The 12890-nt window shown below is 41.7% G+C and overlaps 1 protein-coding gene across 1 annotated transcript in view; it reads right to left on the minus strand.

Annotated features, from left to right (window-relative positions):
• sv2ca (synaptic vesicle glycoprotein 2Ca) overlaps window positions 1–12890 on the minus strand; it is a 55623-nt gene that overhangs the window by 18100 nt on the left and 24633 nt on the right. The window contains exons 3-4 of the mRNA XM_036527768.1: window positions 6080–6260; window positions 1418–1569 (exon numbers count right to left, since the gene is read on the minus strand). Of these exons, the coding sequence (XP_036383661.1) occupies window positions 1418–1569; window positions 6080–6260 (333 nt within the window). The remainder of the gene's footprint in view (window positions 1–1417; window positions 1570–6079; window positions 6261–12890) is intronic.

The following is a 12890-nucleotide window of genomic DNA, read 5'->3' on the forward strand; positions in this document are numbered from 1 at the left end:
GAGCTCCAGATTTAAGCCTGATCCCGATGCACCCCTCCGAAGGGCGGGCATGAATTACGCAGTCGTGGCACTCTTATGTTTGCCTGAACACGAGGGCACCCACCGGCTCTGTTAGAGGCAGAGTAGTCTGACAGCGTGCGCGGAAGCCGTGCCCCCCGCTGCTGACGTCACCCCCCCCCCCCTGAACTGCAGGCCCGTTCATAAATCACAGGCCACTCCAGTTTTGTTTGTAAGGCAAGGGGAAAACCTAATTACGTTTGATCTGAAGGAGCAGGGGAAAAAGCGAGCTGCGACTAGCGCAGCGGCTTCCATTCACTGCCATTATGAGTTTTTTTTGCCTCTCTTTTTTTTGCTTTATTGATGAGCGCAGCTTATTTCCTGCGCTGTGTGTGATAAATCACCACGCTCTATCTTCCCTGTTGCTCTCCCACAAGCATACCTTCATCCTTTAAATATCCTTGTCCTCGGCCTACATTAATCATTTAACCTGCACCTCTCACTCTTCAGCCACTTACAGAAATTACATGACGCAGGACACCACATAAAAAGAGCTAAGCAGTGGCCAGTCCCAGCTTCAGAAGATCCCTTCCTTTACTCTGTTAACCTGTAATGGAGTTAATTATTCAAATATTTGCCCTAGAACACATTTGATTATATATTTACTTTAGTGGCGCCCTTAACCAAGGAGGTGCTTACAATTGCATTTCAATGATATAAATTACTTATTGCATACTATTTATTGTTATTGTTGTGTTATATACACACTCATACAGAGTGACAATCGATGTTAACATCTGAATTTAATAAATATATCTACATACAGTACGAAATCTGTATCATTAGAGGACAAAGTCTATCATTACAGTAAATAGTACATCATTATACTGTCTGTTTTCTTCTTGGGATTGAATTGGTGTTTTTTCATAGTTATTTAATAAGATTTCAAGAAGTCTTTCTTTTCAACGCATTATGTGCTTGCCCTTCACCTTGCTTTGACACGAAAAATTTGCATAGTCAACTTTGGCAGACAAGAGGATGGCGACGTGACCACGGCAGAAGAATTCCTCAGTCAGTTTCCTCCATCTCTGCTCCATGTGTCAATACAGCAACGTCTTTCAGCTGTTCTCACGCTTTCAGCCACCATAATACAGCGCTGATAAGATTATGTTCAAATGTAGAACAAGAACACAGCCAATGAACATCACAACAACATTCAGAGGCATCAATTCCAAGCGTTCTCCCACACATACTGTGTGAGCTAATCTATTGCATTCAACCCAGTACACAGTTCAAGGATTACTGAGCTGGCAGTTTATCCATAGGGTGATGGATAAAGATGTGTTTCAAAAGAGCCAATAGTCAGAACAGGATCTGAGGCTGGAGGCGGGGGGGTTGCTGGTGCAGAACAGTCACTCACCATAGTGGGGGATGATGGCCCAAGCCATTGCTGAGGCGTAGATACCGCCAATCATCCAGAACATGCAGAGCCAGCTCAGGTGCTCCCCTCTCTTCTCCCGCGCCAGCACCTCCGCGAAGAAGGAGAACACGATGGGCACTGCTCCTCCAATCCTGCAGGGGGCAGGCAAGAGAGGACAGACCCACAGTTCTGAGAACCACTCCCAGTAGTGGGAGAGGAGAAAAACACCACTGCCAGGAGACACAAATGCAGACAGCCTGATCGGGGACATGACACACACACACACACACACACACACACACACACACACACACACACACACACACACACACACACACACACACACACACACACACAAATTCAGACAAAAGATGGGACTCCCAGAGAGCAATTCACAGACAGGATCATCCAGGCGATATTTCAGAAAATGCTTACATGAATTACAGTTTAACTGAAGACATTTCTTTTAAGTATTTTGATCAAGGTGACCCAACCAGGAATCAAAGCCAGAATCTTCAGTCACGATTCCTAAAGTGCACCAACCATCTCCAAGATTTATGTTTGCTAAACTTTTTTTGACAACAGTTGGAAATCTTCTTTAGTCAGAACTGCAGCGGCTAATGATCCTTGAAGTACTGAAAGCATAAAGCACTTGGGATCTAAAATGCAAATCTTTCCTGACAGTCAAACCTCCATTTTAACAAGAGGAGCGAACATAGACAGCATTGTAATAAAAGGCCAACTGGAAAAATAAAGCCTGATTTCAGGTGCAGACATTAAATGAAATTAGGACAATCTGCAGTGAAACACAGGATTTACATACATTTCTTCTGTTTGACCAAAATCGGCTGACTCCTTGCACAGCCCTGAATGATCACGGCTCGGCTGTTTGGTATCTTTGGTATCTGGTAACCAAAGGAGAGCCTCTGAAACATGCACATTTCAGCATTTCGCAACTTCAAAAGTTGGGCAAAATTGATAGTTCAACAAAATAAAAAACAAGGTATGTAAAATTAAAAAATTGACTTGTATGACAATCATTAGGCAGAACGCCAGCTCCTCCTGACATGAACACTTCCCTAGGCAGTCTGGCAAGCTGTATCATTTACTCCCAAGCTTTCAGGAGAGGCTTGTTTATGCTTCTCTTGGACAGGATAAGAGAAGGGGAAATAAGACCATGAGATCTTAACAGAAGACACCATCTGGAATTTTCCTCATTCAATCTAATTTATTTCCTTATGTGTAAGCTAATATAGGAGACAGAGCAATGAATTTACAAACCAGTTCAACAAGATAATTTTATCAACAAGGTCTTATATATTCAAAAGGTGGCCATAAAATATTTAAACATCCTTATCCTTCCTTATTCTTACAAATACACAGACGTAAAGTACTGAGTACATTTGAAAATATCTCTTTGGCTTGTTTTAAAAAGGTCAACACAGAAGATGTGACACTGCCTGCAGTGTGCTACAGTTTACCTGTCCAAAAGCAAGAAAAAATTTTCATCCTAGCTCTTAACGTACAATTTATTTCCTGCATGAGAGAGAGTCGTGACCTCTTGAATGTGCACACAAATATTTTCTACAAAAAACCCAAACAAACAAACTCAGTAAATGCTACCCCTTTGGTGTGCAGATCTCCCTTTCAAGTGGTCTCAGCTTGTTCATTTCAGGTAATTTCCCTGTTGAGCTTTGATGTCTACAGGGTTCACCAAAGGAGCTGTACCATGCTGGGACCATAGCTAACGTCAAGGATGCATACATTCTTCTAGTACAGATTTCTGTGATAACTCTGAAAAATATCAATTTATATATCTATATTATTTCATGACTAATTGTCTACGTTCTACCTGTGGTATTTACTAAAAGATTCCCATGCTAAAATGGTACTGTTGCCTCATACAGTGATAAATGCTTCCCACAAGCACAGCGTGTGTATATGTGTATGTGTGTGTGTGTGCGTGTGTGTGTGTGTGTATGTGTGTGCGTGTATCCATATATGGGGTGATGTCAGCAAATGTGCTATGGTATATGCATCTAAACAAAGTATTATCATCGTTTTCCTCATGCACATTCAGAAGATAAGACACTCCCTTTTCCCCTCTACAATAAATTCTCTTATCTTTACTTCAGCTGCATAATTACCATGCTACTTTTGTGTTAAATGAAAAGAAATCTGCAATCTGCATTGTGTTTTGTCCCACACAACATATCAATTAGAGCAATCACAGACTTAATTACAGACTCAAAGGTACCCTCTGTACTAACTGAGAACTGAAAGAGATTCAGGCACTGAAGAAACTAAGACTGCAGTAGCTATTGATCCAGGGGATGTAATGTATTGTCTGTCAAGAGAAGGCTATTATCTAAAGCAGGGGAAGGCATTTCGTTTAAAGCAGACATGAAAAACACCTCTGTGGTACACTTTCTATATCCTTCAGTGAAATCTGCAACTCCACTGTCTCAGACTCTCATGTCCATTCCCAGTGTAGGGGATGAACTGTTTTTTTAACATAATTAGACGCTGTTGTCCCTCTGCATGTTCAAGTGCTGCGTTTTGTCAATAGCGACTCATAATCCCGGGTATTACAGTAACCATGAGACACTATGTGCTACAAGCCGAAGAAACATGTCAAAGGTACAATTCGGAGCCAAGCCATTCAGCCGGCTGGTGTTGCTTTTGGTGACAATCTCTTAAACCCACAGGGCCGGGTGACACATCAACTAATGAAAAACGACACTCCCTATCACTCATCAAACCAGTGGCAGGATGTTCTTACAGCAAAGATTGCATTGGGAAAAACAATCTCTCCATCTTATGTTGAGATGGAATAAAGTATGAGTCCATTTTTTGCCACTGGCCACAACAACAAACATCCCAAGTAGAATACAATAGGAATACAGGCTTCAGCGGTCTGCTTTGAGCAGTAGTGATAAATAATGCTTAATACCTAAACAAATGAGATGTGTGTGATTGCTGAATGAAACTGAAGGTGTGGATGGGGAGGTGTTGAGATGGATAGATCTCGAGTAGCCCGTTTTCCAAACTTTAATAATCATCCACATGAACCTCTCCGCTGGGAGAGTAATCTGGTGCCATCTGAGGTTGCTGGAATGTGATCCGGTCTGTTGCGCCATGTCTTACAAACACAGCGGCAGCTGACTGAGTCATTGAGTGTTTGTTAGAGGTTTCTTTGCTGGTCCATGAGTAAGGTCAAGATTCCACTGCACAATTGATCGTTGTCCCTAAAGCCCTCCACACATCAGCCCGATGGCCCCAGACTAATCATGACTAGCAATTCTTGGAGACTAACTGCCATTTTTTACACTATAAGACAGGCCAGGCACTGAGGACCTTTCTTATTTTCACTGTGTCTGTGTGAAGAGACCATAATAAACTCTCCCAAAGACAGCAAAGCAGCTTCTTTGTTTTCTACATCATCAAATAAGCAGGTTTAGGTAAATGAGGTAAACAAAAAGTCTTGCTTTAAACTTTACACACAGCAAATTTCTAGAGGTCTTTTAAAAATGTGTAGGAAATTTATTCAACTGTACATGACTTAAAATATGGCTTAATATACAAAATAGTACAATTAAAAATGTGAGCCTAGTCATTTATTTAGTCATTTGTATTAATAATTAGATATCTATGCATCTACGCAGGAGCGATGTAAAAAGGTATAAATATCTTTGTATCTTTGTATCTGTATCTCTGTATCTTTCCTGCTAGCTTCAAGTGTTTATTTCATGCAGACGCTCAAATTTCCCCTCCTGAGAATATATATACGAAATGGGAACAAAAAAAGAGATGGGACAAAACAGTTTAATTGAAAAGAGAGATGTGCACGTCTGCTGCCAATCTAATCAAATACCTGGAGCAGAGCAAAGCCTGGCAAAGAGACGTTCCTAATGGCAGCCATTGAAAAGTAAAGAAAGAGGAAAAGACATCTTCAGTCCTAGAGAAATTGGGCTGTGCATCACGTCTCTCACTTAAATGAAAGGAGACAGTGGATGGAGCACTTAATTGGATAGCAATCTACTTGAACTTGGTGAAAAACTTTTTTGTCCTGAACACTTTTATTCTTCTATTCTTTAGGTTTTTTATTTCTTGTCAGGGTTTTCGGTTTGATCATATCTTCCTTTTTTACAAGACAAGTTCTGAATCTGGGCAGATCCACCAATGATATCATTATGCTGCATTCTTACACTTAATTAGTAAATAAGTGATGAGTCAGATTCTGAAGGCTCTTCAGAGAATGTCACATCAAGGTATTTTGTAGTGGGATAGCAACAAAAATCTTTAAAAACAAAAAATTCTAAAAGGCTAAATTTATTGCCATTCAGAATGTGTTCCTATCACTTCAAAGAGAACTACTTCAGAGAGATCTCATTGGAGATGGAGTGTTCTGCTACCACGGGGGGTAAGGCTGCAGTACAGTAACAACATTTGGCACCAAAAGACAGAGTGAAAAACACGTCTGAAATCCCTTATACGTCCAGTGGTGCTATGGCGAATCAGTACAGTTTCTGTCTTTCCACTCACAGCAGGTGAAGCACAGACTCACACAACCACACCAACAGTGAGGACAGTAGCAACAACATCACAGCAGCGGGGGGAGGGGAGGAGCTAAACGATGGCGGAGGCGGCGGACACACCCACCCGAAGCCGGCGAACAGGCGGCACAGCAGGAAGAAGCCGTAGCCTTGCACGAAGGAGGAGAGGAAGGCGAAGAAGCCGTTCATGGACATGCAGATGAGCAGGCACTGCCGCCGGCCCACCTTGTCCGACATCCCGCCCCAGAAGAACGCCCCTACCATCATGCCCAGGTACACGATGCTGCCTGGGAACACACAGGGGAGGGAGAGCACCAGTTCAGTCACAGAGGTCTCCACTCCACCACGAAGAGGCACCAGGGAGATTACGTTACATTACATTACATTATTGTCATTTAGCAGAGCAACTTACATGCAGTGGGTTACAATTTTAACCACTTATACAGCTGGATATTCAATGACGTATTTGTCAACTGCAGCACCCTAGTGGGGAATCGAACCAGCAACCTTTTAGTTACGAGCTGTGCTCCTTATCACTGCACAACACTGCTGTGGAAGCAGGAAACCAAGAACAGGGATAGATGGACGATCAGCTGACAGTCTAACAAACACCAATGCAGGAACCAGCCCCTTCCTGATTTTGTTACCATTTTCACAGCGCTCTTTTCTGAGGAAATGGAGAAAACGATATTCCTCAGAGAAGGGATGCATGCAACTGCTAATAAACTAATCTGGGATGTTTGTAAGGCAGTTCTTTTGACCAAACACAAAGGCAAAACTTTGGACTGAAAAATTAAGAGCAGTGGCCTAATTACCACAACAGACTGAGTATCTGAGAAATTTGGAAGTTACTTTAATTTCTTAAAACTGCAGTGAGAATTAGCAGCAACAACAAATAAAACATACAGATGGTGTATTTGCATCATGAGAACAATATTATATAAACTGTTGGTTGATTGAACTAGCCAATGCAGATATTCAACAATTTAAATCAGTATATTTCAAGACTTTATTAATTAAATGACTGAATTAAGTATTCAATTTTCTCTGTATGCTGCATAATATTCGGATGTCATATTCCTGCACTAGGCATCTACAACCAGAAATTAAAACTCATCCATACTGTACCCACACTTTTACATTTTTTATCAAACAAGATGTTCCCCTCTCTCCCGGTACTGCACAGCGGGAGTCATAGGATCTACATTTAATCACAACGACCTCATTACCGTATAACCAGCATCGCAATTACATTTACTGTAGTGGCATTTTCAGTGCATTTTTACTTTAACTCTTTTTCAGTTTGACCACTGAGCAGACACGCTAATCAACAGGCTTCTTTTTCATCAGATGGGAATGTACAGCAAGAGTCCCGGCTGTCATTAGAAGAAAACTTAATGGGGTTTTAATCCTGCCTCTCCAAAGTGAGTGATCTCTCTCTTAATGGACCATTAGCAAAAACAACTTGTACTTTTATGCTACTGTTTAATGCACTCTTTTATCATGTTATCTCTCCATATTCCCTTAAACAGTGTTTTAGTCACCTCTAAAGGTACTCAGATGCAAAAAAAAAAAAAAATGGGTGTGTGGGCACATGTGCGTGTGTGTGTATCCTGCAGGACTGTAGATGATAACTGGCTCTCAAACACTTATTGGTAATTGTTTCATCACGTTAAGAAAAAAGAAAAAAAATTACTTTACTTGTAAGAACTGTACAGAATACGCGAAGAACTGTTGATACCCTGTTAATATTAACTTATTTGGTACATTCAACTTTTCCTGAATTTATCTGGTACATTCACTAAAAATGCTGTAAAAACCGTAACTATGATAAAGCAAATTTAAGGGCAAAGTGCATTATGGCTAGATTCAGTCTTGGTCAACATTTGTCTCTGGACAGCCACTGGTACTGATGTGTCTGTATGGCAGCTCTGTGTTAAAGCCTATGTATTACTCCGAAAATACTGGACATGGGCCACTCGAGCCTAAAGTCCAAAAGCTATTTTATCTCGAACTACTTGCGTGGGCGAGGTGTCATTACTTAATAAAGGGACCATCCACTGCACCCGTGGAACACCATATCAGAGATTAATGACTGCTTTCACTCCATGCTGTGCATGGTTGGACATACTGAACATGTGTCTAGCCTAAGTTCTTTACAAGGCTGACTAAAAAACACATAGTACATCCAAAAAATGCCTTTTCTTGGGTCTTTCAATTAAAAAAAGATCATTAGCTGCTCCTTATTCCAGTGATCAAATGGAGGTGACTTGATGCGCATCAGTCTGAACACCAGAAAAGTAATACAGACCAGTATTAAAGCTGACATTATCATAGTTTCTGTTTCCTATATCTCTCATTCATTTTCAGACGAATCAACGCTGAGGGAATACAGCAAATTTAATTCATCGATAACCAGATAACCAGATCAATCGTCATGCAATGTCAGAACAGCGTAATTCATCTTTTTTGAGGGTATTTAAATCAGGAGCATCATGATTCGCTTTAAATGCTTTGCTGGAAACCTGGCTTTGTTCAGAAGGGGCTGCAGTGAATCACCGAGCAAGCCGTGCTGCATTCGCTAACGTAAATCAAGACATCACACAGGATCATAAAAATGCTAATCCATGACCGAGGAAAGTAGCTCATCTGACAACCCCTTCCCGTAGTGGGGATCATGGCCCTTTCCCCCCGCCATCCGTCTGATTGGAGCCGCGTCCCAGAATTCGTTTCCCAACACAGGGTTGCACTGGGATGTGATGACGCAGCTCCTGCTGGAGCCGGTAATCCATTACTCCTGACAGGTGCAGTAGTCAGAGCACAGCACACCATACGCACACACCCGTACGGGAGAAGCCGGCCTAGCGCAGAGCCATTTCACTGCTCAGTTAGCTTCCAATTCCCATATCAGAGGAGCTATACTCTTCATACTGAAATGTGAAATCTATGGCGCACATATAGAACACAAATTATGCATTTATACCCCAGAAACACCTCGTTTTACTGAGGTGTTTCTGGATATTAAGCAGTAAAATCCAGAACACCACAGGAGTATCAACTGCAACAGTAAACATGAAAATGTACAGTTTACAACGTCTGCGTAATCGTCCACTTCAAAGTGAAGCGTAAGAAAAAGTGGAGGCGCTACAGAGTGCAGAAATCCCAGTGTTATTAATTGCTTTCGGTTTAGACGGTGCAGGGCTGCTTGGCATGCCTTCCTTTTTAGCTCGCGTACCAACACACTGGCTGATGTTAACAAACGAGCAAAGCAGCATGAGACCGTCACTTAATTTATTTGATGAATTCAGTCCGGCCTTCTCTCTTTCTCGCGTGAGCTGAGGGGAGAGAGAACGATATCGATCGGCTCTCTGACATTTTGATTCGGGGTCAAACTGAGGCCATGATTTTATTTTTTTTTCCCTTCACGGGCCCGTGGTGTTCATTTGAATCCCCATCAGCTCACACAGGAGATACCGGGAGGAATAAAGCAAGGGAGAGAGCAGAAAACTGCTCCCTGCTGAGTCAATTATTCAATGGGTTTCCTTTCTGTAATTAATTAAGGGAGGAAGCTTGAAAGTACTTTCTCACAGGAGAATTTCTGATAGTGGAACCTCACAGACCCTGAAAAGAAAAACAGAGGAACAGAAGTGAAGAATTACATGAAAAGAGTGTCCCTCACTTTCTGTGTGAAACTATATTAATTCATTATAAAGGTCGCTAGGTCACATTTTGCTAGCATGAACTATGCCACCCATGGGAAAAACATAGCTGTACCTTAGGAAAAAATAATCAAAATCTTTGGTCAGCATACAGAAACTGCAGGCAGATTTAAGATTTAATCTAAAATAAGCAACATTAACACATTACCAATTAAAAGAAAACATGGAGAATAGTCCACTGCATAACCTTATTCCTACTTTCCATGGCATAGAGGCTGCAGAGATGAACTTTACAAAGCTTGACACAAGGGAGGGACAACACTTCAGCTTTCGTACAGACAAATAGGCTGAAAGTCTAACATTTCTGCATTTCCTTTGTGGCTGTAATTGAAAATTAACACTGCACAACTGCATTTCTCCAGAAACCTCTGCCTTTGCTTTCTATCACATAAGTACTGTATTAGGCTGATAGAGCACCCAGAGAGAGTGTAAAGTGCTTTGGTAATTGGTTTCAAATGAAGCCACACTTAGATGCGCTGTTGGGCTATGCACACAGATAAAGAAAGCTCAAACAATGGTCAGAAACATCCACTGAATATGAGCAAATCCCACTTACAACATTCCCCTTAATCCAGCAACACTAAGAGCTATTACAATGAAGTCCTCAAAGACCCACCAGTGATAAAGTGGCTATGGAGAACCCTAACTAATAACAATATGTCATGCTCCAGATAATGACATTCGAAGTTACACTGAGAATGAAAGGGCTGTTCTGTGCCAGACATGAGCTTTATACCATGAGCGTATCTAATCCAAGTGGAATACAACTCCAGTCTCGGGGAAAAAAACACCCCTCTCCTTTCTACATCTGAAGAGTGTGCTGTATGGCAGCTCATGTGGGTTAAGCCTGAGGTTGTTATGCATAATGCCAGCTACTGTAATAATATGATCAGCCCAGTCCATCATGCTTCATCATATAATCTCCTCGTTTCATACAGCAACACTCTAAGAGGAGTTATCTTTGCTGCAGTACATGCTTGTTTTCTCTGTTGAGGTCAAGGAAATCTTACTGAAGTTAGTCTATTCTATCTTAAGAGATTGCTTTTTCTTTTTTTCTAGGTTTGGCTTCAGATTAGATGCTGAAGGAAACACAATTAAAACCAAAGTATTTCATTTACACTGCAGTTTACATCATGTTTTTCATACAGTTGCTGTGTTACTAGTTTGCAGTATAATTTTAGTGAAATGACCCTTCTGCTAAGGCTAGGAGCATGCTGAAGGAAAATGAAGAGGAAGCCTTCACAACAGGTAGTGCCACTGTTTGGGCATGTAACCAAGCAACTGTCACATCCCTGTGCCCATGATTCACCTCAAAAGCCTGGAATGCATTAAAACTATTGTTACTTCAGTTGCTATGTGGACTGTATCAAGTGATCGAACAATTATTATTATTGAAAAGTGTTAAAATAGTGATATAGATTGCAGTCTTTTAATCTTTAGTCTTTAGATGTCAAATGTAAAGAAATGCCTTCCAGTGTCAGTAACTTAAGAACAACAGATCAGACTACTGTACCATTAAATCATAGGGGAAAAGTAAAGAACTGATAGCCTTACAACATATAAACAGCTAGCAATGTTATTCATTTACAACCACATTATTAACATGATATGTAGTTGATTACTTATGGATATTTACAGTACATCTGTTTTAGTATCATTTTACAACACAGGCATACAAGGCTCACATGAACCTAAGAACATTTATTCAAAGTATATCTGCATTACTTAGCACAGCCTAATGGAACTGGTCATTTAAAGTTGACTTGGTTGCTGAATTCATAGGTTTCATCAGTTTTGTTACCTGAATTGCTGTTTGCAGAAATCTTATATGCACTAAATGTATTTCATTCAATCAATTAAATGCAAAATTGTGTTATTACCATTTTATTATGTTGCAGATTACATTGTATGAGATTTACTTATGACATTATCTTAACATGCAAACTTTCAATACCAACCTAGTCAGTATTGACTTGATTTTGATTTTTATTTCAGCTTTACAGTATAATGCATGTTTTGTGCAACCTACCAGGACCTTGCCCAGAACCACAGCAGTGTGATACTAGCAAGGATGTCTTCACTCTGAGAGCGTCCTTTCCTCCACAGGAGGATGGTGTGAGATGGATGAAATCGGCAGCGGTGTTAAAACAGTCCCACTTCACTGCGGAGAAGGTGCTCTTGGCCACGGGCTCTCAAACCGCATTGTCATGCACCTTCCTCTGCCAGCTGTCATTACGACCCAGCAACTCCCTCAGCTCCAGCTGGAGGCCAAAGACCCGCTCTTCTGGAACAATCCCACCAATTATTATTTCGCAGCAAACCGCTTTATTAGCATTTTAGCACCAGTGACTTTTACTGTCAACCGTCGAAAGCGGCAGAAAAACTGAGCCAGTAAGCTTTGCCAAATGAGAAACACCCCAAGAATATGTGAAAATGTACTAGCTCGGCTATGGGGTTCATGCTTAAAACTATTTAGACAATTACAATGGACCTATTTAAGGTGAACATTCTCTTCACTTGGGTAATAAACCAAGTATTTAAGCAGGTAAGTCCTCTGACAACAAGTTTAAGTGCCCATGTATAGCGATTTCAGAAAAGGCAGAGAGCAGCGGGCGGACACAGGACAGAGGCTCCATCAGTAAGGTCCTTTCTTCAGTTCCTGTCAAGGTTGATTCACCGAGCCGGCGGAAGAGGGGGAAGGGGACGGGCTGCCCGCGGATCGTTTAATTAAAAGCCTCAGCCTCGTGCGCCATCAGCCTCGCTCTCCATCCCGTTGCTTTAGCTCAGCTGTCAGCGCGATACCGCACATAAACTGCGGCACATACAACCCGGGCCGAGCCCCGCTCAATCCGAGCGAGGGGCGACCCGCTGCCCGCGCCCCTGGGGGTCCCGCTGAGCTGCTTACCAATGAGAGAAACACGGCCTAATTCCACGAGAAAATTTACCCGCTCCTCGAAAGGACAGGTTCCACTGCAGAGACAGCACGGCAGGGAGGATAATACTTAACTCTCTCCCCTTACTTTTCACCATGGACATTTAATGAGTGAAATGCACTCAAACTGACACCTAAAAGTTTAATGGTGAACATCTTCATGTTAAGCAGTCTCTTCATCTGGAGGTGTGACCATGGCAGATATAGACACAGGGAGGCAAAGAAATGGGAAGGTGCTTGAGCTGTGGGGAATGAACAGTGTTTGA

This window comes from Megalops cyprinoides, chromosome 4, assembly GCF_013368585.1.
Source record: "Megalops cyprinoides isolate fMegCyp1 chromosome 4, fMegCyp1.pri, whole genome shotgun sequence".
In the NCBI taxonomy this organism is placed as follows: domain Eukaryota; kingdom Metazoa; phylum Chordata; class Actinopteri; order Elopiformes; family Megalopidae; genus Megalops; species Megalops cyprinoides.